Source organism: Lagenorhynchus albirostris, chromosome 10 (genome assembly GCF_949774975.1).
Source record: "Lagenorhynchus albirostris chromosome 10, mLagAlb1.1, whole genome shotgun sequence".
Lineage (NCBI taxonomy): Eukaryota > Metazoa > Chordata > Mammalia > Artiodactyla > Delphinidae > Lagenorhynchus > Lagenorhynchus albirostris.
The window spans coordinates 56,692,371-56,718,103 of record NC_083104.1 but is presented as its reverse complement, the minus strand read 5'-3'; the positions used below and the strand labels follow the sequence as shown (position 1 = coordinate 56,718,103).

Sequence of the window (25,733 nt, the reverse complement as noted above, 5' to 3'; positions counted from 1 at the left end):
CAGGTTCTCATGAGAAAGACATGCAGCTCTTCTAATATCAAAATAAAGACAATATTCAACAACTGATTCAGTAGACTTTTATTGATCTTTCAACTTCAATAACATCTCCAAAAATAGTTTTCTTCTAATATTATGAAACAGACTTGAAAGGCAGGATTATTCACATTATAGACTTGGTAGATACTTGTACTTCATATAGATGAAAAATATCACTTCTACATTTTAAATGTTTACTTTGGATTTTATTATAAAAGAAAATATTATCATTGTATAATTATAAAAGTCATAAAAATTAGAACTGTACTGTTATTATACCAAGCTATCAAATACTGTATAAATGAACAATAAAATTCAATTTCTATTTATTTAAATGTAGTAAACATTGGAAGAGAACCCCCCTACAAAAAAAAAAGCTCTTAATATGAAAGTAACAAAAGAAAAGCCACAACACAAGAATCATCAACGCACAAAATTCTGATTAAAAAAACAACTGTTAACAAGTACTCTAAGACAAATGTAGAAGTCAATATATGCTAATTAAATTTTTAAAAATGATCTTTAGACAATTCCATTTCCAACTATGTTTTCCTATTATCGACACTCAAATTACTTTTTGAAAAGTTAGAAAAGAACCAACTTTACATTAAAATTGCCAAATTTTGAAGTATGAACACTATTTTAAATTTTGGATGTCCTTAAACTCTTTAAGTTTACTTTCTAAAAAAATAATTGTTGGACTAAACCAAGACAGTTCACATAGTTCTACTGCATATGATAACAATGATGTGATCTACATAAATAAATTTAAAACATTAAATTATTTAATTTAAACGTTTTTGAATTACAATGTTATATTAATGGCTTACACATCCGAAATCTGAGCACTTTAAAACAGGATTCACATGTTACACTGTTGAGCACATTTACAGAACTTATATACATGATACAGTCCTTTAAAAACAGCAAGCTCTGGTGTCATACCTCTGTTTCGGAAACCATTTTCCTTTTTACAGAATTTTGAACCTGCTTTTGCAAAAGGTAAAAGTTATAAAGCTATTATATATATACATAAACTTTAGGTATATGGAAGAAACTTTTTTTTAGATGGAGAAAACGAAAGTAATTTTGAGTGGTAAAGAAATCTGCTTTATAAATACATGCGTTAGCACATAAAAAATTCTGTCCTACACATTTTATATGCTTGGCAAATATGAACAATGATATGCCACAGCTTTTTTAAACAACTTGAGAGATTTATGATTGACAACATCATTCACACAAGCATACTCACATATACAACACCCATTAGAAAGATCGTGTGCCTCACTTCGTATATCTAATATCATTAGAGAATATATAGCATCATCCTTTTATCATAAGGAAGTTTTTAGTTCATTGTCTTCTCAAAAGCGGCAATTTTAGAGTGAAATAGCATTCAAGTGAAAGTGAATTTCAGATGGTCAACATGAGGATGTATTACAGTCCTTGTAAACAGATGTCTATAAATAAATAAAATAGGTGGAGGAAAGAATATCCTGAGGTGGCCCTGCGGCCAGGGTACTCAGTAGCACTGAGCTCCATCCTGGAAACCAAGGCATCTGAAAAAGTGCAGGGCTGTTTATATGAATTTATTTTATAAATGGAATATGCACAGGTTTAATTCTTTTTCACCTTGAGGTAAATCAGTACATAGCAATTACTACTGCTCATCTATACCTGTTTAAGGCAACATTTAAAAAGCAATATATGTAGTAAATTACATTTTTCACTGTTTTTCAAAGAATGCTATCCATGATTGTTATTTTTCAAAAATAGTGGAAAAATATCATAACCACATAAACAAGCTATTAAACATGAGTTACCTTTGCTTTTCAATGAAGTAGTCAATCAGATCATTTTGTAAGTCAAGTAGTCAAAAGAAAGTAGAAACTACTAACAATTAGAAACATAGTAAAAACACTGAGTGCAAAGCATTTTGCACGTCATGGTTTTTCTGGCACTGGACAACCAGTATTCATAAATAAAATCACATAAACACTATGATCCCAGGTAGATTTCAGTTCAAATTTTAAAATTATTTCCCGTAAAAAAGCACATTTGTTAACCCTGTGACATCCAGACACTAGGGAATGGTGTAAGGAAATCCTCTTGTTCAGGTTCATCGGGGAGATACAAAATCATAGCAGCAAATACTGGGGTCTTTGGAAATGATTCTGCTGCTATGAATAAAAAGGAATCACTTCAATGGAAGCTCATAAACAGTAACAAGCACCGTGGGTAATACTCTCTCATCAAGTGCTGACAGCGTCTCTCTTCTTTAGGCAGTACCAAATGGTGCCAGCTACATTTTCTAAAGAAAATCAGCTACATTTCCAACCTCCTATATGAGGCAGAAGTTGAATCCATTATTTTAACTAGAATTGGATCACATGGTCTTAGATGTGGAAATTTTATTAGTTAAGTAGTTTAGAATGGATTGCTAGAATTGCTAAAATATCAGCTTTTGGCATTGCTCATGATCTATAAGATCAATTCTTCTTACTTTTGTACTTTAATTAAAAATGATTAAAGGAAGCATCGGAATTCCATTAAAATTTTCATCCTAACATTCATGTTATTATTTTCGATATTTCAGTGGCTTCTCAATACTCATTTGGTTTTTAGAAATCATCCTCTTGCCAAATCAGTTTCACAACCCCATTCATCCAGTCCTACAGGCTTAACAAGAACAACATTTATTTATTTCATATGGAGGTAAAAGTATATAAAAGATGACTAAAAAGATTTGCTAGAAGTTAAAAAGACAGCTTAGAAAAGCAAAATCTAAATAAAACATACAAACACAAACTAGGAAGAATGTCATCAATCTGAGCTATACATAATAGGTCTAAATTTCTTTTAAAATACAAATATGGCAGTGCTTTATATCAAAGATGTAAAATCTATCAACTGCTCTCAGATAATAAACCATAAATGCAAGTGAGCACCAACTATTTATATTAACAATTTACTCTATATGTTACCTTTTCAAATGTTTATATAATATTTAAGCATCATATCAATTAAAATAAATAAAATATTTTAAAATGAAATCTATTAAATATTACCTATACAACAGAAAGAACAACGTAAACGGAAAATGAAAGGTAATTCGTAATAAAGTAATACTGATCTTAAACCCACTTAAGAGAATTCTGACTCCTGATTATTTAATCATACTACTTATAATAGAAAAATAATCAAGAACTTGAACCTGATACAAACTAAACCACATTTTAAGTAAAGGACAGCAAAGGCAGAGAAGAGTGGGCATTTGGGGCTCTAATAGACTACTAGGATTCAGAAAAAAATTTCTACAAAGGCAACAAAATTTAACTATCATAAATTGGTATTTTATAGCTTTTAAAATTCAAAAACTAATGAGTGGTATGGGAGTTAAATTATAAAATCACCTGCAATTATACTTGTTTATTAGAATGGAGACCTAGATGCGGAGGTTTTAAAGTTTAAAATAAATTTCAAAAACATAAAGGTCAAAATTATAGTTCTTATCTAGAAAGTTTCCACTGTTCTAACTTTATAGTGAAAAAGTTCCCATCACCTGTGAAACATGATGGACATGCATGTAATGCAACACACACACAGCAGCCAGGATACGGCCCCATCTGTGCCCCAGCACTGGCAGAGACGCCCTGTTCTTCCCACAAAGCATTAGCAGAAAGGAAGTAATATGGGAACATTTCTAGCAACTCAATGAAAAAATTTAAATACGTATCACTGAAGGTTGGTATGGACTGCCAATGATGAACAAACAGATTTAAAGAAAAGTAGATTGAATGCATTTCCCCACATTTTTCTATTGCAGAACAGAAAAAAATTTTCCAACAGAAAAATAAATATTTGACTAGTAAGAATCATGTACCTCACTTCTAAGAGACCATTTCATTATATACACAGTCTCCATGGTGCTCCTAACAAACTTCAGACACTACTTCAAAAAACCCCATAGTCATGCATAAATGGCATGACATACAATATTGTTATATATAGTGACATGAAATATTATATATACATACATATATATGTATATATATCTATAAATAATTCCTCTTGGTTCAATTCTATAATGAAGTTTCAGCATCCATGTATTTCTTTGTTGGTTCATCTTCAAAACTTATTTTCACACTTACAGGTTTTTCAGGGCTATTTAAAACAAAGAATGAGAATAAATAATTTTGAAATGGCTAAATATTACATTCAAACATGGCCAACAGTAAATATCCATAAGAGCCTTTTGAGACAACTATTAATACCATAAACATACAACTTGCTATTTCTATCTTACTGCTTTCTTTTCATATCAGTAAACTTAACTGGAAAGGCAAATATTAAAAAGTCTTAGTTTTTTAAAGATATTTTTGCCACTAAATTTCACATTTTTCTTACAACTGAAGAGGAGCTCCTTAAAATTGGTCAGTGTAAGATGACTGTGCTTGACAATAGTTTTACTTTATATATGAACAGTTGTAGCATTTGACTTTTATTTTACTGACAAATTCATTAAAAATTAATCTTTGTCAATATAAATAAGCATCAAATAATTTCCTGCAAAATGTAACAAATCTTATCTCCCCAAATTTGGTTCATAAATACAAGATCAAAATACAATTCTACATTTTCAAGTTAATATCAAATACAATGATTCCATGTATATGGATTTAACTGATTAACTGATTTGATTTAATTGTAACATGAATATCTGGGCTTTGAAAATTTTGCAAAAGATAGAAACACGCTATGGTTTGCTGCCTTCTCCAGACAAAACTGAAGGAAGATAACCCAAACATTTTTCTGTTCAACAATGTAACAAAACATTCCCTTTCTTCCCATGTGATTTTGAATTGAGGGGCAACCTGAATGAAAGGCAGAAGTATAAAAGACAAAATACTACTACTCTAAGGTCTTTCTATTTATCCTAACTATACTAACATTCTGGGCCAGGGGTGCTGACAAGGTGCGAAAAGTTACTAAGAGTAAAAAGAGTATCTAGTGAAATTCTGGCTGCATGAAATAATCCAAAATGACAAAAAGTTTAACTTAAAAACTTTTGAGATCAAAGATAGAAGTGAAGTAAACAGTCTACATTAGAGAATTAAAACTCAAGAAATGATGAGAGAAAAGCCAAAAGAGTTGATAACTGAGATTAAGTAGGAGCAAGGTTCTAAAAGCAGGTAGGGAAAGATATCTTGGGAGAAAAACTTAATCAATCATTATCAAGACAGTTGCCAGAAAGACAATAACGAAGCAGAAATAGCTATGTGATTGCTTGCCTGGAAAAGTTTTAATTTTTGACACCCAAGCAGAATATACTGACACCCAACACAGCATCTGGCACAAAGTGAACACCAAAAAAAAAAATTTGTTGACTATGAATGACTGAGTACTCTACAGGATAATACCTAATTTCTCCAGAGACCTAAGGGATCAACGTACTAATGATTATCAAGCCAGAATTCGTGAGGTTTAGGTCTTGAAGTGAGTGGGAAAGAAAGAAAAAAGGGTTATTACATAACAAGAAATATAAGCAAGGGGTTATGAAACAGTTGTGTAATACATGGTCCATTATAAAACTGAATGGCCTTTACTCCCATGGATTAAATTTCTTACAAATATCTTCTAGGAAAATGTTTACCTCGCCAGAAGAAATAGTAGGCTGAAACAAAGCAAAACAAAAGAAAGCCTTTTTCTTTTGGACCATCAGAAAGCATGATTGAGGTAGTATTCTATTTTAGTATTCAATCCCTAGTAATTATCTTTCTTTATATGGCTTCTGATCTTTTATATATTTATTCCTTATGTATATATTCATTTTTATTACAAAACAATTCTTTTTTGAAATAGGCAACTATAAATTTAAAAAATAACAGAACAATCAGCACCTATATCTGCTTCCAGTATACATGAAATGATGGATAGATGAAAGGAAGAAGGAAGAATAAGAGGAAGAAAAAAAGGTTGGTTTTGTTAAGTTAAGACAATGGTTTTCCTGAATAGCTATCCATAAGTAAACTGAAAGTTGGCTATAGTTAGAAAATGCATAAATCATTACAGCTACCTCGTGTTAGATCTGGTTACTTTGGCATTCTCAGTATTCATGGACAGTGCCTTCCACTGTGCAGTTTTGGCCATTTCATCTGATATGTTAACAACTGAGGGATCAACACTGAAGAACAAATACACTTTCTGGTTAGTATTCAGTACTTGCAAAAGCATTAATAGTCATTCCTATTATCTATATCATATTTGCTTTCATCAACTTAAAATTGAGAAAATTCCTTGTCATGCACTTAAACCAAGATCTAGCAAGATAGCAGTATTTTGGAGTTCTATTATAAAGGTCTAAAGGGGAATTGCATCTTTCTTTATAATCAAAACTAGCAATGAGACTAATTAAATTGGCAATGATGCCCAAAGGTGATTATCTTGGCTATAAGTATACTATTGAAATAACATAAAGGAATATATTAATGTGCTTATAAATATAAAAAGTGATACAGCCTCAAGTCAGTTAGAAAACTTTTATAATCTGCACAAATTTCAATTGCAGCAAACAACTATCCAAAGTATGTAAAGAAAAATTACAATTAGGATTTAAAAAAATTTTTTTCATAGCTTTTATTTATTTATTTTTTGTGGTACGTGGGCCTCTCACTGTTGTGGCCTCTCCAGTTGTGGAGCACAGGCTCCGGACACGCAGGCTCAGTGGCCATGGCTCACGGGTCCAGCCGCTCCGCGGCATGTGGGATCTTCTTGGACCGGGGCACGAACCTGTGTCCCCTGCATCGGCAGGTGGACTCTCAACCACTGCGCCACCAGGGAAGCCCTTTTTCATAGCTTTTAAAAATCATTAAAAAGAATTCTGGGAAATGGGACACTTTAAAATTAGAAATTAAAATACTTCAACAGATAACACACAAAAAAGGTTTATAAGTACTGCTTTTAGCTGGTATTACCATATCAGTAATATTTTTAGTATGAAGGTGTTACTATATAAAATTTATCAAAATCCAAATAGTCCTTTCATTATAAGAAACAAATGTAACCATTCCATGTCTCTGTGAAATATTGCAAAAATTACCTCAAGACCCCAAATCCAATAATGAAGATATCCATAATAATTTTGGGCTCAAGGTTGTCAGTTTGGACATGAAAGTACTAGGAAGTTAACAGGAATATATTTGCTAGTCCTTTTTCTTCACCAAAAGGAAAACATTTCATGCAAACAAGCGACAAATACAAATGTCAAATGAGATGTTAAATTAACAATGTGCTGGCAGCCAGGTTATAAATGACTAAAGAGCAGTCACCTGTTCACACTTTAAATCTCACGTCGTTTATGATGTAAGACTGCAGTAAAGAGTGAAGCGGCCACTGGAGACTCTCTAGGAATGGCTGCTTCACTAAGTGAAGTTTTTAAAAGTGCACAAATTTGGACACCCAAATTCACCATGGCAGAGCCATCCAACTTGAAATCCTGTCTACCCCAAGAAAACGTTTTTTTTGCTCAGTTGCCAACTTCAAATAACTGAAGAGAGAAGTTCTTGAAGCACTTTCTAGCTTCTAAATGATCTTCTCTAAGAACTTTCCCGTTAGTAGAAATTGAGACCTTTTTTGAAGAAAGTATACATTTTGTTTTTCCCCAAAATAAAACTAGATGGGAAAAATTTTGTCTACATTAAATAAATTATTTTCATATTTTATAGGACATAATGGTTTCCAGATGCTTTCATGTTATCTCACTCCATTTTCATGGCAAGTAATTCAAAGCTACTTAAGATTTAAAATTCTGGCAAATAAACAGGTCAGTCAGTTCCTGGCATTCTGGATGTTCAAGTTTTAATCCAAATGACATTAATCATGGTTCACGTCATCATTTAAAAGACAAAAGTAAATATACATATACTCATTCTTTTTGTTAAATATTTGACAGTGTAAGCATGGACTCCATTTAAATTTGTCAAGATCCATGTGTAATCACAGTGAGAAAGAGATAATGCAGGACCTGCAGAAATTAAGTGGCAAACAATCTCAGCAAACTGGTGAGTCACCAGTAACTATCACGGCAGTTCCTATACACTTTTTAGCAACAAAGTCAATACATTAATTCATTTAACAAACATTTACAGAATCTAGAGAAGCAGAGCACTCTATTTGGATATATCAAAATGTCTATACCTGGCATTTAATTTTAGGTATATACAAATTTGAGGGAAAATCATGAAAGGTGACAAAGAATAATACCAATGATACAAGTTAATACCAATGACAAAAGAGAAAAATTACTTGTGAATTCATTTATCAAAACTAATCAACATGTACAAGTCCAAATGCGCCCTTATAAAAACTATAAACATAAGTTAAAAATGAAAAAAGGTTGAAGCAAGATAATTAAATATCAACAAACATTTTCCATTAACTGGTCAAGGAAGGAACCTATATATATTCTAAAACTGACTTTTCTTCTATAAATGGCCAGACATAAATAGAATAAATGTGTAGAAGAATCAGGTGTACATAAATAATAGAGGTTTTTAATCTACAAAAAAGCTTACATCTCCCAACCTCTGTACTTAGTTCTTAGATTCAAATATAAATCGCCAAAATCATACATGATAAACTATATATGAAACTTAATTTTTCCCTAGTATGACCCGTCACTGCCAATGCTCAAATCACACCTTTGGAAACCGCAGGAGAGTTCTAGGGTTTCTAAACATAGTCACATTGTCACAGGTTATCAAAAAATGGATTAAAAATGTTTATTTTCCAGCATACACCAACCCCAGTCATAATGAAAGGCAGAAAAAAAAAAGCTGTACTACTGAGAGAATGGGAATATTCTAAGACTGATTTTAAACTTCACTGAAACAGAAGGAGTGATGAACGACAAGACAATCTCTGCTTGGCATGGATGCCAAGGTCTCCTTCACTCCTTCCTACAAGTGAGAAGGGGGATGAGCCAGTGACTTTCTTTTCCACCTACAAGAAGCCCTCCTTTAGCCCACATGTCAGATGCAGTGTTTGTCATCTTTTAAAAAACAGGTAACACGACTTTAAAGAAACATTGCATGGCTTATTCATGCATCTGACATGTAAATGAAGCACATTTTAAAGGATGAAGCTGCATCTCACCTGTATTTTAGCGCCTTAACTGGAATCTGCAAGAGGCTTCCCCCTTCAAATGGAAGATGCACAGTATCTTCACCAGCTTGAAGCATTCTCTCAGCTTCCTTTAAAGCACATACATGAAGAGATTACTTTTCCCAGAATATTTCCAGGAGGACCAATTAATATATTAATATCTTAAAGAATCAGAAAACCAAACTGACATTATTTAATCTGCCATGACTGAAAATTTTACCATGAACACATACTTGTAGCACAAGCTGAAAACCACTTGTAAAGATTAATTTTAAGAGGTTGTAACTTTCACCTCTGTAAGTTAGTCACTGATACTGTTTAAATATCAATTTAGCTACATAAATTTTATTATCAACTATGACACAGGCATACAATGAGCGATAAAATTTTGTGAAACCTCATAACTCTCATTATAATATAAGCAAAACCTCACTTGGATAAGGCAGGGTTTCTCAATCTCAGCAATACTGACATTTAGAGCCAAACAATTGTCTGGGAGGCAGTCCTGTGTATGCAGGATGTTCAGCAGGCCACTAGATGCCAGTAGCAGCCCCTTTTTGACCATCAGAAAGTCACCCCAGGTTGAGAACACCTTAGCTATGAAACAGCCAAAATCATGACACAATTATAATGGGGAGGGGTGGTCAGTACAGGAAAGACAGAAAGAGCATTCTCTCCTCTGTCTTACTGATAGAAATCCCACTACTTGGGGGTGGCGATGCACCCAGTTTTAACAAAAATAATAAAAGATAAAAAAATAAAACCTAAACTAAATTTCCCAGCACTCCTTGCAACTCAGTGTGGTGCCAGTGGAAATTCCTGGATGCCATTTCTGGAGGGCAGGGTGGAGATATCCACGGTCTACCTCCTGCTGTCTCTGATGCTGACATGATAGCTCAAACTCAGCAGCCCTTCTGACCCATCAGGGGATTCTGAGGATGAAAAGTCTATGCCGAGCTGGGAGAAAAGCAGCAGAGTTCCTGATAACTTTGTGGAGCCATCACACCAGATCACTTACTTTCAAGATTCCTTTTATAGGAGAAAATAAGCTCTTGTGTTTAAGCCAGTTTTACTTTTGTTTTGTGATATGCAAATAACCTTATTCTCCCTGATACAGGAATAAGCAAGCAATTTTACCTAAGTATTTTATAAATAGATTATACCCTATTTGAAAAATCATCAAGTTCATAAACATTTACATACATATATAGCTTTGAAGGAAACAAAGCTCTTAAAAATTTTGGAGACTCAATTCAAATGTTTTAATTAGTGTCCTAATTAAAAAGTCAAAATTTTTGTTGAAAAGTAAATACACAACCAGTAATTTTGCCATAAATCAGCACTGAAAAATCAATCGAAATCATGAAAAAATGCCAACAAGCCCTAAACGCATTTGTCTGCAAAACTTTAATAAATGCTTTTCCATAAATACTATGCAATAAGTTATAAATTATGCTGATTTCCCTCAAAAATTAGAAAAAACCCCCAGCAATTCTGAGATCTATTTAAATAGGACCACAACTTTAAAAAATGTATATCTTCTTATCTTTGATTTTCAAACAATATTCTGAATGGGAAAATTAAGTGAAGCACTAAAATCAACAAAATCACCTATGCTACATACTCAAGTGTTTTATTTGTCCTTCTTACTAGGTTATAATATTGAGCTGGTTACTTAAAAAAAATCAAATTCAGAAAAGAGTATTTATGTAAATCTCAGTATACAAATCAACTAAGGGTACATAATATTGAATATAAAGACTAAAGTTTTACTATACTTTCTGTAAAAAGATATTTACTTAAAGTCCTTTTTGTCCTTACACTGGGTTGGCCAAAAAGTTCATTTCCATAAGATGTTACCGAAAAACCCAAACAAGCTTTTTGGCCAACCCAATATATGCCAGATTATTAAAATGCTGTTAAAATTAAAATGTATGCTAAAATGTACTTATGTACATTTAACATAAATGTACATAAAGGCAAGGGATAAAGGCAAGTTGGTAAAATGGGTAAGAGCCTGTGTTTAGGACAAACTACCTACTAACCTCTCTCTCTCTCTCTCTCTCTCTCTCTCTCTGTTTCCTCATTTGTAAAGTGGGGATAATATAAGTACCTACACTTTATAATAATAAGGTTCTTAGGAGGACTAAAGGAGTTGATTCCATCAAAGTGACTACAATAGTGCTTGCTACTTGGTACAAAATATTAAAAAAGAAGTGAACAGTGTATATTTAAAATTCTTTTTTTACCTCTTTCTCTTTTTTCTTTTTGTCGTCTTCCTTCTTTTTCTTACTTTCTGGCATGAGATCATCAAGCCAACTAAGCTCTCTCTTTGTGAAACACAGATCCATGAGTTTGCGTACAAAGACTAACGCAAGAACCTTTAAAAAGTGATGGAGAGAATATTAAGTAACATCTAAAAATATGCAAATTATATCACTTGGAGAAAAAGTATTTATTAAATCGTAAATTGAAAAGTACTTCACATATTTTATTTTAAAATGACTTCATACACCATCTTATTTTTTTGTTTGTTTGTTTGTTTTTGTTTTTACGTGGGCCTCTCACTGTTGTGGCCTCTCCCGTTGCGGAGCACAGGCTCTGGACGCGCAGGCTCAGCGGCCATGGCTCACGGGCCCAGCCGCTCCGCGGCATGTGGGATCTTCCCGGACCGGGGCACGAACCCGTGTCCCCTGCATCGGCAGGCGGACTCTCAACCACTGCGCCACCAGGGAAGCCCCATACACCATCTTATTTCAAAGAAACTGAGTCACCTATTTATCTTTTTCAACTTTCTGCTCAAAGACATAAAGGAAATGAGATTTTTAGCCTTTTCCTATATAAATCCCTTGAACTCTGCATAAAACTATAAAGCAGATTAACCATGATGAGTGTCTTCACAAACATGATTATTAATTTTTATGATTACTTTACATTATGTACATTATTTAAGTAGATATAATTTTTAAAAATCTCTTCAGCAATGCATTAGAGAACCCATTTTCCAGCATTAGGTTTTAACTTTCAAATTATATTAGTGAAAAAGACACGTTATTCTTTAATTTGCTTTCCTTTAACTGCTGCTAAGGTTGAAGATGTTTTCAAATGTTCACTGGACATTTGGATTTCCTCTTCTGTTTTTGTTTTTTACTTAATTTAAAAAAATTCTTATTTTATATTGGAGTATAGTTGATTCACAATGTTGTGTTAGTTTCAGGTGTACAGCAAAGTGATGCAGTTATACATATACATGTACCTATATTCTTTTTCAGATTCTTCTCCCATAGAGGTTATTACAGAATATTGAGTAGAGTTCCCTGTGCTATACAATAGGTCCTTGTGGATTACCTTTTATATGTACAATAGTAGTGTGTATATGTTAATCCCAAACTCCTAATATGTCCCTCCCCACCACCTTTCCCCTTTGGTAACCGTATGTTTGTTTTCTATGTCTGTGAGTCTGTTTCTGTTTTGTAAAGAAGTTCCTTTGTATCTTTTTTTTTTAGATTCCATATATAAGTGATATCATATGATATTTGACTTTCTCTATCTGACTTACTTCACTTAGTATGATAATCTCTAGGTCCAACCATGTTGCTACAAATGGCATTATTTCATTCTTTTTTATGGCTGAGTGACATTCCATTGTATATATAAATACCACATCATCTTTATCCATTCATCTGTTGATGGACATTTAGGTTGCTTCCATGTCTTGGCTATTATATTGTGCTGCAATAAATACTGGGGTGCATGTATTTTTCGAATTATGGTTTTCTCTGGATACATGCCCAGGGGTGGGACTGCTGGATCATACGGTAGCAGCTCTATTTTTAGTTTTCTGAGGAACCTCCATACTATTCTCCATAGTGGCTGAACCAATTTACATTCCCACCAACACTGAGGAGGGTTTCAATTGACTTCTGTTCATGAATTCCTAAAAGTTCTGTGTAGTTTGGACAGAAACACTTTACCTGTCTTATATGTTACAAATATTTTCTCCCAGTTCACTATCTGATTTTAATAAGGACAAACAAAACAATTATCATGTGGTCAAACATATCATCTTTCTTTTACTGTTGGATTTCTCTACCTTCTTTGAAAAATTACCTTCAATCACTGGATTATACAAATAATCTTCAAGATTTTCTACTACAATTCATTTTAACATTTAAATCCTGAATTGATTTATTATTTCTTTCTGAATATGATAAGATAGCAACTTTATTTAGCTCCCAGTATTCAGTCAAATCTTCTAATACTATGTACTAAATTTTCCCATTTAAATGAATTAACACCTTTAATGAAATAATCCGCTTATGTTATTCAGGTGGTAAATTCTCATATATCCTTACAAATTTCTGGACTCATTAGTCTGTTTTTCTGATCTATTTGTCAATTCCTATGCCAACTTCATTAGCTATGCTGACTTGACAGCAATTTGTAAATATTCAGTTATCAAAACACTATGGTGGGCTTCCCTGGTGGCGCAGTGGTTGAGAATCTGCCTGCCAATGCAGGGGACACGGGTTCGAGCCCTGGTCTGGGAAGGTCCCACATGCCGCGGAGCAGCTAGGCCCATGAGCCAACTACTGAGCCTGCGCGTCTGGAGCCTGTGCTCCGCAACAAGAGAGGCCGCAATAGTGAGAGGCCCGAGCACTGCGATGAAGAGTGGCTCCCACTTGCCGCAACTAGAGAAAGCCCTCGCACAGAAATGAAGACCCAACACAGCCATAAATAAATAAACAAACAAATAAATAAATAAAAATAAAGGAATTCCCTTTAAAAAAAAAAAAAAACACCATGGTATTAGCATAGGAACAGTCAAGCCCCTCACCCCCGCACCCAGCTAGGAATTCTGAATTATAATTATCTTTGTTTTGTTATTCTCTGGTATTTATTATATCTTTATCTTTTCATTAATATACAATTTACATATAGTAAATAAAAAAATATCAGGTGTAGAGTTTAATGCTTCTGAAAAATACATGTACTCTTGTAAAGCAACCCCAGTAAGATACAGAATATTTCTACCATCCATGTTGTTGTGGCTCTGGTATTATTTTTCTCTATAAACTTTAAAATTACCCAGTTCACACTGATACCAACCCCCCCACACACACAAACACACATGCAATAAAACTAGTAGGCTTCATACTTGGAAGTGACATTTTTATAATACTAAGTATGCAAAACAAAGAACATGGTATATAATTTTGAATATTTTTTAGTGACTTTTCACTATTCATTTATAATTTAATTTATTTGTGATCAGGGAATATTAACTGTATAATTTTCACAACTTTTTAATTTTTAAAAATTTTCTTTTTGGCCATGTACATAAACCAACTTTTGCATAATATTTACAAAAGGATGCATAGTCCCTATTTGCAAAATGCAATTTTGAAATGTGATAATTTAATGATTAAATTATGAATAATTATTAAAGTATATGATAATGTAGTGAATTATTAATATCATCTATAATCTTTATTACTTTTTGACTTCTAGATCTATTAATTTCTGAAAAAGATGTATTGAAATAGCCTATTAAAGAACCATGTTGCTCTGGTTGCTCTGCTTTTTAAGTTAGGCTACCATATTTGCTTCATAAACGTCCTAAACTCTGAAATTGTTTAAAAATACGGAACAGTGTTCTATACCCAAGGACTAAAAATCAAAAACAAACCAAAATTAGAAAATGACAAGCAAATTCAATTTTGAAAACTATTGGTTTCACAGCTAGAAAGGGCTAATTCACATTTCAAAACACCTAAGGTGCTTAAAATCCTTTACTCAAAGTCAATTATAAATATTAGTAAGATAAGTACTACCAAAACACATAAAAATGTTATTAATTAGTGATAAAGTCTGAAAAAAAAAAAAACTTACCATCATGGGAAAAACTACTGCAGCAGCCGAAGCTTTTATCACCCACAAGAGGATCAGACAGGTGAGCTGGACGACTGTGAAGACGTGGACCTTCCAGAGGGGCACGTAGCGGAGGTAAATCAGGTCCGGCTGGTGCTTAGCAGGCATTCCAAATAATTTTATACGGTCAAAAAACTGGATATCGAATGGAAAGCAAAACAAGAAAAAGTTTTCAACAAAAATATCATTTCTGTTACTTAGGAAAAGAAATTGTATTCTGCTTTAGGGTTTTGTGATTTAAACTCTAACTTCCCTGATATGCCGTGATAACACAGGAGAATGTTTCAGTTTACAACATCTTGATCCAAGGAGAAAAAAAAAAAATCAAGGCAACCACTTAAACAAATGTAATTCATTAATCAGAAAACTCAAGTCAAAATGTTTTAAATTGGGGAATTAAAATATTTTGATAAATTTATCTGCTATAACCAAATGTACAAGTCATTTAATCTCTCTGACCTTGTTTTCTAATATGTAAAATAAAAGAGTAACAATCTCCCAAGGTACTTTCTAAGTCTAACATTACCAATTTTATGAAAATAACCTGAGGTAACAATTACTAATTTTTCACCCACTGAAAAGGAAACTATGAGCCAATCCCTTGGTCCTTTTGAGTTTTAATTTCCTCATTTATAAACCGGGAATAAGATCAGCCCTACATAACTCACAAAATTGTTGTAAAACAATCAGCTGAGTTAATGAGATCATCTCTTAACCACTGGAGAGTAGATACTGGACTGTGTTGAAAAAAAAAATGCTGGTGCGTCTGAGATACCCGGCAGCCGGAAGCCGGCAGCTCGGGACCACACGCTGCTCACGGCCGGGACTGGGTGAGTGGTGCCAACCCTGCCTGAGCAGCTACACGTTCTACACTAAGGCTGGATTCACACAAATCCTAATTCATTCTATCAGCTTGTTTCCCAAGAAATACTACAAATAAGACAAAACAGAGTAGTGAAAACACTAGATTCTAGCCTTGGCTCCACTGCTTACTTAGTTAAAAACCTTCAGTAAGTCTATTTCTGTTTCATGATTTACAAAATCAGTACTTCTTCCTTTCATATCCCAAAGTTGTTTTGAGGATCACAGAAAATCATCTGTATACTAGGCTCTATAAACTGTACTGCACCATACAAATGGCAGGTATTACCGTGGTTATAGAAGACTAATATCTACATTTTCTTTTTAAGCAACTGAAATTACTGTTCTAACATGTCAGAAATAGCCCCTTTTCCCCCATTCCAATCCTTTTGATCCTCCCTCTTACTATACTAGTCTTCATTGATAGTTACCTTTCATTAGCTTCAATTAAAAATAGGTAAGGACATAACAGTTCATGATCTCACTCTCAGGGGGAAAAAAATGTTCAGTAAGCAATAATTACTTGGAAAATGTGGATTTGAAGTCACTAGTTAACCTGCCCCCAAAATATCAGAGAATAAATCACTACCATCAGAAAAACAATCATTGCAAATATAAAATGTTTAAGTTTTTTTTAGAAAGTTATTAAATGCTTAAGACTTGCCTGGATTCCTTTTAATGAGGAAACTCCCATATAAAGGAAAACACCATACAGAACAGGCATTGGAATAAACTGTAAGTAAAATGACCACAATTAGAACCCATGTTACCAGAACAATTTCACATAAAAAATACATAAAAACATAGTGCCTATGAGATAGAGTTAAAAGATCTTTCAGTGATGAGACTTTTCTATAACAAAGAAAAATGCTAGTAAACAATAACCTCCTTGAAGAATCATTTACCATCTACATGTTCCCTCCTAAGAAGGGACTGTGTTCCGTGGTTAAGAGCAGAAGTACTACAATCAGACTACTTGTCCTAAAAACCCAGTTTACCTCTTCTTGAGCCTTAATCTCTCTATTTTAGTTTCTGTATCAGATTGCCTTGAAGATTAAAAAACTTCAAATTCATAAAATATTCAGAAAAGCACATGGTACATATCAATCACTCAAAAAGGGTTAGCCATTATTATTACTATCACTACCCCTACAGTGACTGCTATACAATACCATTTACAATACGTATAATAAACAAACACCAGCCTGAAAAAGAATGTCCTTGTTACTTTGGCAGTTAGGGGGATCCCAAACTGCCTACCTAGTCCATGCCCAGACATCCCACAGGAAAGCCAGCAACAGGCCCCATTCATTGATTCAAACACCACAATCAGCAGTCACCCAAGGGAGAGACCTATAAGGAAAAAAGACCTAACAGCCAGAGGAGAATCACACTCATTCTCTAGTAAACAACCTCGTATGTCCTTAACTAAGGACCGTGGGAGAAAAGAAAACATATCAAAAATCTAATCAGTATCCTCAGGGAATCTCAAGAAAATATTTAATCCATAAAGCAACTTCAGAATGCTAAGAGAAATGAACAACCAGAATGAAAAAAAAAAACTCCCAGAAATTAAAGATACAATTATCAAAATAATTTAAAAGAATTTTGTAACAACGATTTTGATAAGACTAAAGAGATCAATAAAATGATAAAGAAAATAGAGGAAATTTTAACAGTGAGAGAGAGTAGAGGAATGTAACAACATATCTGGAAAGTCTAGTATCTGTCTAATTGAAAGTGAAGAAATATCTAAGAGAAAATAAAGAAAAGGAAATAAACAACTGAAGAACACTCCCACAGTTAAAGGCATAAGTTTCTAGAGTAAAATGACCCACAGAGAGAGAAGCAAGGTAAATTAAAAGTTTCTATTTACCTAAATATCCTAGTGAAATTTCCAAACTCTAAGAATAAAAAGGATATTTTGGTAGCTTCTAGAAAGGAAAAAGATGCTTCTGAAGACACAAAAACCAAATAGATATCAGACCTCTTACTAGAACCACTGATCTCTAGGCAACAATAACTTTAAGACTCAAAGAAAAATAAATTTGAAACTTGAAATGAATATCCATCTATCAATCATAGAGGGTAATTTTGAAACATGCAAGAACTCTGAAAGTTTACTAATTATGGTACCAGACATGAAAAAATTACTCAAGGAATTCCTTTAGAGATACAAAAAAGAAATACAAGAAAAAGTGGAACCTGTATATGTACTTTTTTTTAAGTAAGAGAAGTCAACAAATATTAAGAAAACTTCTCAGGTCTTGCGGCTTGGACTATTATTCTGAAACCGCAGGAGTCTGGGGAAATAAGGGTTATTTCTGCCTCCACGCAGGCTGATCACACCGCCTAGTCCTCAGCGAATATTTATTTCATCATAATACTGATTACGTGTTCCCAGAGGGCTTACATTGCTATAATTTAACTTACAGAAAAAGCACAGAGTGTAAATGTTGGTAACCTTTAAAATAATAATAAAACTAAAAACACAGCCAACCAAAAACAACTGATGAAAGGGAGAATGGGATGTTTGGGGTAAATCCTCATGAAAGACATAAACTTAGGTCAGAGGCTCTCAAGTTTTTGGTCTCAGGACCCCTTTATACTCCTAAAAAGTACTGAGGACCCTCCCCCCAAATACTCTTACGTGGAATATATATATATATATATATATATATAGAGAGAGAGAGAGAGAGAGAGAGAGAGAGAGAGAGACATAGGTATAGATATATAAATAGGTATATAGGTATGTGGGAAATAGATATTCACCATATTAGAAATTAAAAGAAAAATTTTAAATAGTTTTTTTATTTTATTTTTGGCTGTGTTGGGTTGCTACACGCGGGCTTTCTCTAGTTGCAGAGGGCAGGGACTACTCTGTGTTGCAGTGCACAGGCTTCTCATTGCAGTGGCTTCTCTTGTTGCAGAGTACGGGCTCTAGGCACATGGGCTTCAGTAGCTGTGGCGTACGCGGACTCAGTAGTTGTGGCGCACGGGCTTAGTTGCTCCACAGTATGTGGGATCTTCCCAGAACAGGAATCAAACCCGTGTCCTCTGCATTGGCAGGCAGATTCTTAACCACTGCGCCAGCAGGGATGTCCCAATAGTTATTTTTAAACTCACTTCGAAATAATAATAAACCTATTACAAGTTAATATAAAAAACATATTTTTACTGGAAAACTATAATTTCCAAAGAACATAAGATTAGGTGAGAAGGGCAGCGCTGTTCTGTATTTCTGTAAATCTCTTTAACGGGTGGCTTAACAGAAGATGACTACACTCTCATATCTGCACCTGCATTAAATCTGCTACAATACATCGTTCTGGCCAAAGTCTATGAAGACAACCCAGCCTCAACACAGTCACATAAATGGGAAAGGGAGGCTCCTGCAGACCCCAGACAGAGTGTCAGGGACTCCCAGAGGTCCTTGAACTAGACTTTAAGAATCACTGTCTTAGGCAAAGAGATTCAGTCTAAAGATAATAAAGTGAAAAATGAAATTATAAAAGTATATAAATCTATAATGGTGTTAACTAACAAAATAACTTAAAAAACAAAGGAGTAAAAAGTTTACCTCTGGAGAGTTGCTTTTGGAAAGTGAGAGAAAATAGACTAACTTTTTATTTTAGAGCTTTCTTGATATTCTACTTGAATTTTTCTGCCTATAAGCAGTTAATACTTAAAAATTTTTAGAACTACTTAAAAAATGTAAAGGGCAACCTTCATCAGGAGACGCAGCATCCCCGTAAGACTGCACTACATATTTCTCCTCTTGTCCCAAGCACCTCTAACAATATACTCACCACTATGCAGTAATTGCCCATTTGCCTATCTGTTTCACCAAGCAGATTGCCAAGTTTTTCAAAGTAGACAATAAAGTGTCCTATTTATTATTGTTGCCTCAGTACTTAATAGCACAGAAAGTACTCAACAAATATTTGGTCAATTAATTGGCTCCATGAAAGGAGGCCAAAGAATTCTAGCATTAACTACAATTCTTTTAGTTAATATGTAACACACACACACATACACACTCCACGTTTGTACCCTAATTTATAAATAGTTTACAACTTTTTACTTATTTTCTTTACAACAAACATAACTGAAACACCAAAAAAAATGGAGTTGAGCTCTTCCATGATGAATAGAAGATTTAAGATTAGATACTTAGCTACGTTTGCTATGGCTATTGTTTTTTATTAAATCACTAGATTAGGTAGAATGTGTACAGTAAAGATCAGATGTGACTAAAAGAGGTTTATCATAAAGTATAATTTCTTACATGCTTCATTTATAGTATTAGCTCGTTTTGTTTTCCTAATGAGTGTTACTACTCATATTTCATTTAATACATTCATTTCATTAATACGTTCTTTGTCAGGAAGAATGTATTAATTCAATTAATAGCAATATTATTTTTTACATTGTGGTCAAATAACTGTTTCATCTATCTTTCAATATTATTTCCTCTAATATGCTTATAAAATCCTCTGGTATATTCTTCTTTTAGATCATAACTAAGCCATGGATTAACTCCTTCCTAAACTCTATAGTCTTTAATACTACCCTTTTACATTATTATTATTTTTTGTTTGTTTAAACTACATTATTTTTTAAAAGGATACAATCTAACACTGATGCCTACTACACTAACCACCATTCCAAAATATTATTTTCCAAGTAAATTCTAGGAAATGAAACTAATTTTAGATATTTTAATGTTTCATTTTCATACAACCAAGTATAAATTTTATGATAAAGAAAGATTTTAAAACATTGCAATAAAGCGATTTTTTACCTTTAGTACTGAAGTCATGAACACAGACAGGCCCATTAGAATAAAAATCATTAGCCCTGTAACCCGCTGTTCACGAATTCCCAAAAACTTGGGTTGTTCCCCTGGAGCAGAACATTCAGATTCAACTTTTAGGCTGTTGACATGACTTATTGACAACACTGTTGCAGCCACAAACCATGGAAGTCCCATGACAGAGCAAACTCCCAACATAACACCAACCACGAGCAAGTCAAGGTGATAGCCAGCTCCTTTCTGAAAAGTGAAACAAACATGAATATTTGTAAGCCTATATTGTTCTTTTAGGTTAAAACTCTATACTACTTATAAAGAGAGAAGAAATTAATTTTCACCATCTCCAACTCAAAGAAACAATTCTTGGGACAAAATTTTAAAATTACCTTCAACTTGTGCTCCTTTCTGTTTATGATTACAGCTGTAATTTGTTGATCCATAAAGATGAGAATGGTACAAAGCAGAGCTGGAATAGCAGCTATTAATAAGGTCCACCAAGGATTTTCTCCCAAAGGGCTTATGATCCAGCCCCTATTTGTATCAGTAGGCTGTTAAAACATTTAAGGATTAAAAGAAGGAAAGAAAAAAAAGCTTCCTTCTCCTACTGCACAAAATTTCCACAGCACAGACTGTGTCTACCCCAACAAATGCCAAGGGATCGGAAAGGACTGGATTAAATATTGGGATATATTGTGAATTATTTGCAGAGACAGCCATAGGAATTCTCATCCCTAGAGGCAGGTCTCTTGTCCCCGTGACTCAGCCACTCTTTCCACCTAGAAGGGGAGTCTATTTCCTCCCCTTGAACCTGGGAATAAGGCCAAAGTAACCCTGTGATTTCTGAGTCCTGATCTCAAGGGACCCTGCTGCTTCTTCTCTAACCCTTCTGGAACCCTGAGATTAAGCTCTGAGTAAGCCTGCATAAGCTTTCTTGAGGATGAGACACAATGTGATGAGACACAATGTGATGAGACAGGGGTGGGAGGCAATTACCCAGCTTCTTCAGCCGTCTGAACTGAGCACCCAGACATGCTCCCATCAAGGCAATAAAGACTGCAGCCACGTATAAGATCTCAAACCAGGAGACCAGAGCACTACCCAGTTAAGCCTAGTCCCAACTGTCGCACATTTATGAACAAAAAAAGTGTTGTCGTTTAAAGGTATGATGTTTTGGGAGGTTTGTTATGCAGGAATAGATAAGTGAAGTAGAGTGTCCTTTCAACACATGCCTATCTACTTCATATAAGGTGAAATCAATCTACCTACTAGATCAACTCCTAATCTAAACTGCTTTGGAGATCCTACAGACTAGTGATCTTGTCAGGGTCAGTACTAAAGTAGAACTGGGCCTTGCTACACTATTTTTCCAAAGCATTGGCTGACAAAAATCTGGCACTTTAAAAATCTATTTCAATGCTGTTAACATAAAATTTTTTTATAATAAAACATTTTTAGAGATCATAAGAGTTTAGCATTCTTGGAGGATATTGGATATATTGAAATTTAAATGCTTCTATTACTTAGATGTCATATTAAGCCTGTTTTTTCTACATGAAAACATCTGTCAACACAAAAGGGAAATTTACTGTTTTTGAATACAGATATTATAATTTTCCCACACTGATATACATTATACTGCTTCATATTCAATACTGCACATGAATAAATATGTTTTATGTATACAATGCATATATTCTTAACTGTTTCTTAACTTGTTTCCCCAAGTGTATTTTAAACCCCTTGAAATCAGTTTGCTACTTGAAAGCTAGATAAATGAATAACAAGGATATATTTGGAACCAGAATAAGGAAATGGGACCAGGATTACAGGAAATTACATTAATATAATTTATAGTTTTGTCTATTTGTAAGACTTGGTAAAAACAGAATACTTTGATATAGTCACCTCTTAATGGCCTAAAATCTTTAGTGGCTCAATATCTATGCTTTTAAACAAAGGTCTCCAAAACTTTTTAAATTATATACTCTTGGGGCTTCCCTGGTGGGGCAGTGGCTGAGAGTCTGCCTGCCGATGCAGGGGATGCGGGTTCGTGCCCTGGTCCGGGAGGATCCCGCATGCCGCGGAGCGGCTGGGCCCGTGAACCATGGCCACTGAGCCTGCGCGTCCGGAGCCTGTGCTCCGCAACGGGGGAGGCCACAGCAGTGAGAGGCCCACGTACCGCAAAAAAAAAAAAAAAAAAAATTATATACTCTTAGCAGCAAAAAAATATATACCCAATGATGCTATACTCATTTATGTATTATGTTACTTATAATTATCCTTATAGTAAAATTCATACAATAAATATTATAAAGCTTAATTTTTCTTATTTTTAGATAAAAATATAAATAGATTTATACAATTTTGCTGGATCATTTTCCACCTCTACTTTTGAGCACCCTGGTTTTTAAAATAATGTTATTTTTCAATCCCAGAGAGAGAGAACAGACTAAATTTATCTTCGTTATATTCCTTATTCCTAATCCCCTTTAAATCTTCTGCTTATAAAAGAAGTCATATAATTAGTTAAATGTAAATATAAGCAGTGACACAAATATTTGACTATTAAAAATTTCCAGAAAGTATTCAAAAGCTACCACCTCTAACTTAGAAGGGAAAATAATTATCAAATGCTGTGTTATGCACATGATATACTGTATACAAAAGAACTGTAGTTTGCTAATGAAACCAAAGAGTTCATGGATGCTCAGATTAAGTATCATTTTTCTTGTGGAAAAAAAAATTGATTCTCTCTTGATTCTGCTGGGAAGTGTTACACAAAGCTTTCCAATTACTGTCAGATATACCACCCTTCTAAAAATTTTAATGAGGATCCCCTTGCCACTCTTATAAATTCAAGTTTGAGTTACTCCTTTATAAAGGAATAAAGAATGTTTCTTTCACCTGGAAAGTATATTGTGAACTCCAGCTATGAGAGAAGGGTCAAAAATTTTAAATGACTCCCAACTCCTCACCATGAATATTTTCATTCACTCTACCTGATGGGGCAGCTTTGATACCTTCTTGCTTATTTCCTAAATATGTTCACTTGTCTCTGTTCATCCTTTCATTTTTTTATATATGTGAGGCATATATATAATTTTTGCTTTCAAAGCATCAGCTCTTCAGAGAGACTATGCATATTTTAGAAATAACTACTCAGGAGGCGGTATCTCACTTTAAAGTACTTTGGTATTCCCAAGTAACAAATAGCCAAGTGTTTTAATCCTTACCTCGAATTTTTCAGGAACATGAAGTTTAGGAGATGGAACTCCTACAAGGTAGTCAATTGCAACCATTATTACTATGGTGAGAAATACAGCAAAGTCACTGATTGTCGATCGCACCTATGTTAAAGGGGTTTCGTTAGTATAAACACAAAAATACTATGTGTCCTTTCTAAATAATTCATATCTTTCACAGACTAAAATATGCCACTAGAAAGTGTGAATGAGGTTTTTTTAAATTAGTGACAATGTATCAGTGAAATACATTTATAACTAATATTTTTTGCAAAAGATAAGAAACACATTTGACAACTAACCTATCATCTCTCATGATAGCATTGTCTTCCTACTGTTAGCTCAGACTTGGAATATACACTTTTCACTATGAATAATTTCTTTATAGCTATATGACATAAAGTACTAACTTCAAACAATATCTTATTGTTTTGAAATAAACCAAACCAAGGAAATGAAAACTAAAAACATGACTATTACAAGAACTCCAAAATTAAACCCCAATTACCTTGGTAGGAAAATAGCGCTTGGTCTTAAACTGCTTGAGGAATGAAGACAGAAAAAATGTTGTGAAAAATAAGATGACACACCAAAAGAGCACATCTGGAATATAAGGTCCATGGAGACTACAAGCTGATCCTACAAATGTACCATGAAAGATTTTACATTCCTGAAAAAAGGGGAAAAAACAGAAAAAGGAAGGGATTGAAGGGGATTCTCAGACAGCCAATAAATTACTAAGAACTTCTTTGACTCTAAGATGCTACTGATCATAAGGCACACCATTATTTTATGTTTCACTTAGAAAAAACACTATCAAGTCAACATTAACACACAATCAATTTTAAAACATATCCTGAGTTCAGAGAGGTCATGGTTTGACAAATCTGCATCTTAAGTCACTGAAATGAAATACTGTATTTTTGTCAAGTTATTCACATCATACACTCCACTCCTTTCTTTCAACTCCTTATTTCCTTTAGTGAAAGGCTCATATATCTCAATATAAGCCTTTTATTAATTCCCAAATATTTGTTTGCATTCTTGTTCAACAATTTCACTGTCTTTCCTTTACCTCTGAACAAGTTGCTTACAACAAAAGCTATAGAAAATTACGACTCTGCCTTTAGAATGCTGAATAAGAGATGGTTAAACTATTAAATTCGAATCAATAATAAAAACTGTGCTTGGCTTTTCTGACTTTTCTTTCTTTTTCTTTTAGTGAAGAAGGACATCAGCTCAGCTTTTATTTATTTAGTTAGTTTTGGCTGTGTTGGGTCTTTGTTTCTGTGCGAGGGCTTTCTCTAGTTGCGGCAAGTGGGGGCCACCCTTCATCGCAGTGCGCGGGCCTCCCACTATCGCGGCCTCCAGATGCGCAGGCTCAGCAGTTGTGGCTCACGGGCCTAGTTGCTCCGCGGCATGTGGGATCTTCCCAGACCAGGGCTCGAACCCATGTCCCCTGCATTGGCAGGCAGATTCTCAGCCACTGTGCCACCAGGGAAGTCCCTTTCTGACTTTTCTGATGGTGAGATTAGTGCATGGGACTGTGAGCAGTAAAGTGACCACTGAAATATTTCCATTAATAAAATCAATAATATAGTCAATAATATAACATAATACAATTATAGAAATATATTGACTTGATTTTCCTCTGGGGGGAAAAATAACTGAAAGGCAACCAG

General features: G+C 34.0%; 1 protein-coding gene across 2 annotated transcripts in view; it reads right to left on the bottom strand.

Annotated features, from left to right (window-relative positions):
• Positions 1 to 63: 63 nt before the first annotated feature.
• The window catches only part of SLC4A7 (solute carrier family 4 member 7), a 123,870-nt gene continuing 98,200 nt past the window's right edge, over positions 64 to 25,733 (bottom strand). For both annotated transcript variants that reach the window (XM_060162504.1, XM_060162503.1), the window contains 10 exons: positions 24,560 to 24,721; positions 24,043 to 24,156; positions 21,196 to 21,357; positions 20,798 to 21,049; positions 16,658 to 16,726; positions 15,094 to 15,267; positions 11,451 to 11,582; positions 9,193 to 9,290; positions 6,116 to 6,223; positions 64 to 4,203 (listed from right to left, as the gene is read on the bottom strand). In XM_060162504.1, coding sequence (XP_060018487.1) covers positions 4,122 to 4,203; positions 6,116 to 6,223; positions 9,193 to 9,290; positions 11,451 to 11,582; positions 15,094 to 15,267; positions 16,658 to 16,726; positions 20,798 to 21,049; positions 21,196 to 21,357; positions 24,043 to 24,156; positions 24,560 to 24,721 — 1,353 coding nt within the window. In that variant the 3' untranslated portion in view covers positions 64 to 4,121. The remainder of the gene's footprint in view (positions 4,204 to 6,115; positions 6,224 to 9,192; positions 9,291 to 11,450; positions 11,583 to 15,093; positions 15,268 to 16,657; positions 16,727 to 20,797; positions 21,050 to 21,195; positions 21,358 to 24,042; positions 24,157 to 24,559; positions 24,722 to 25,733) is intronic.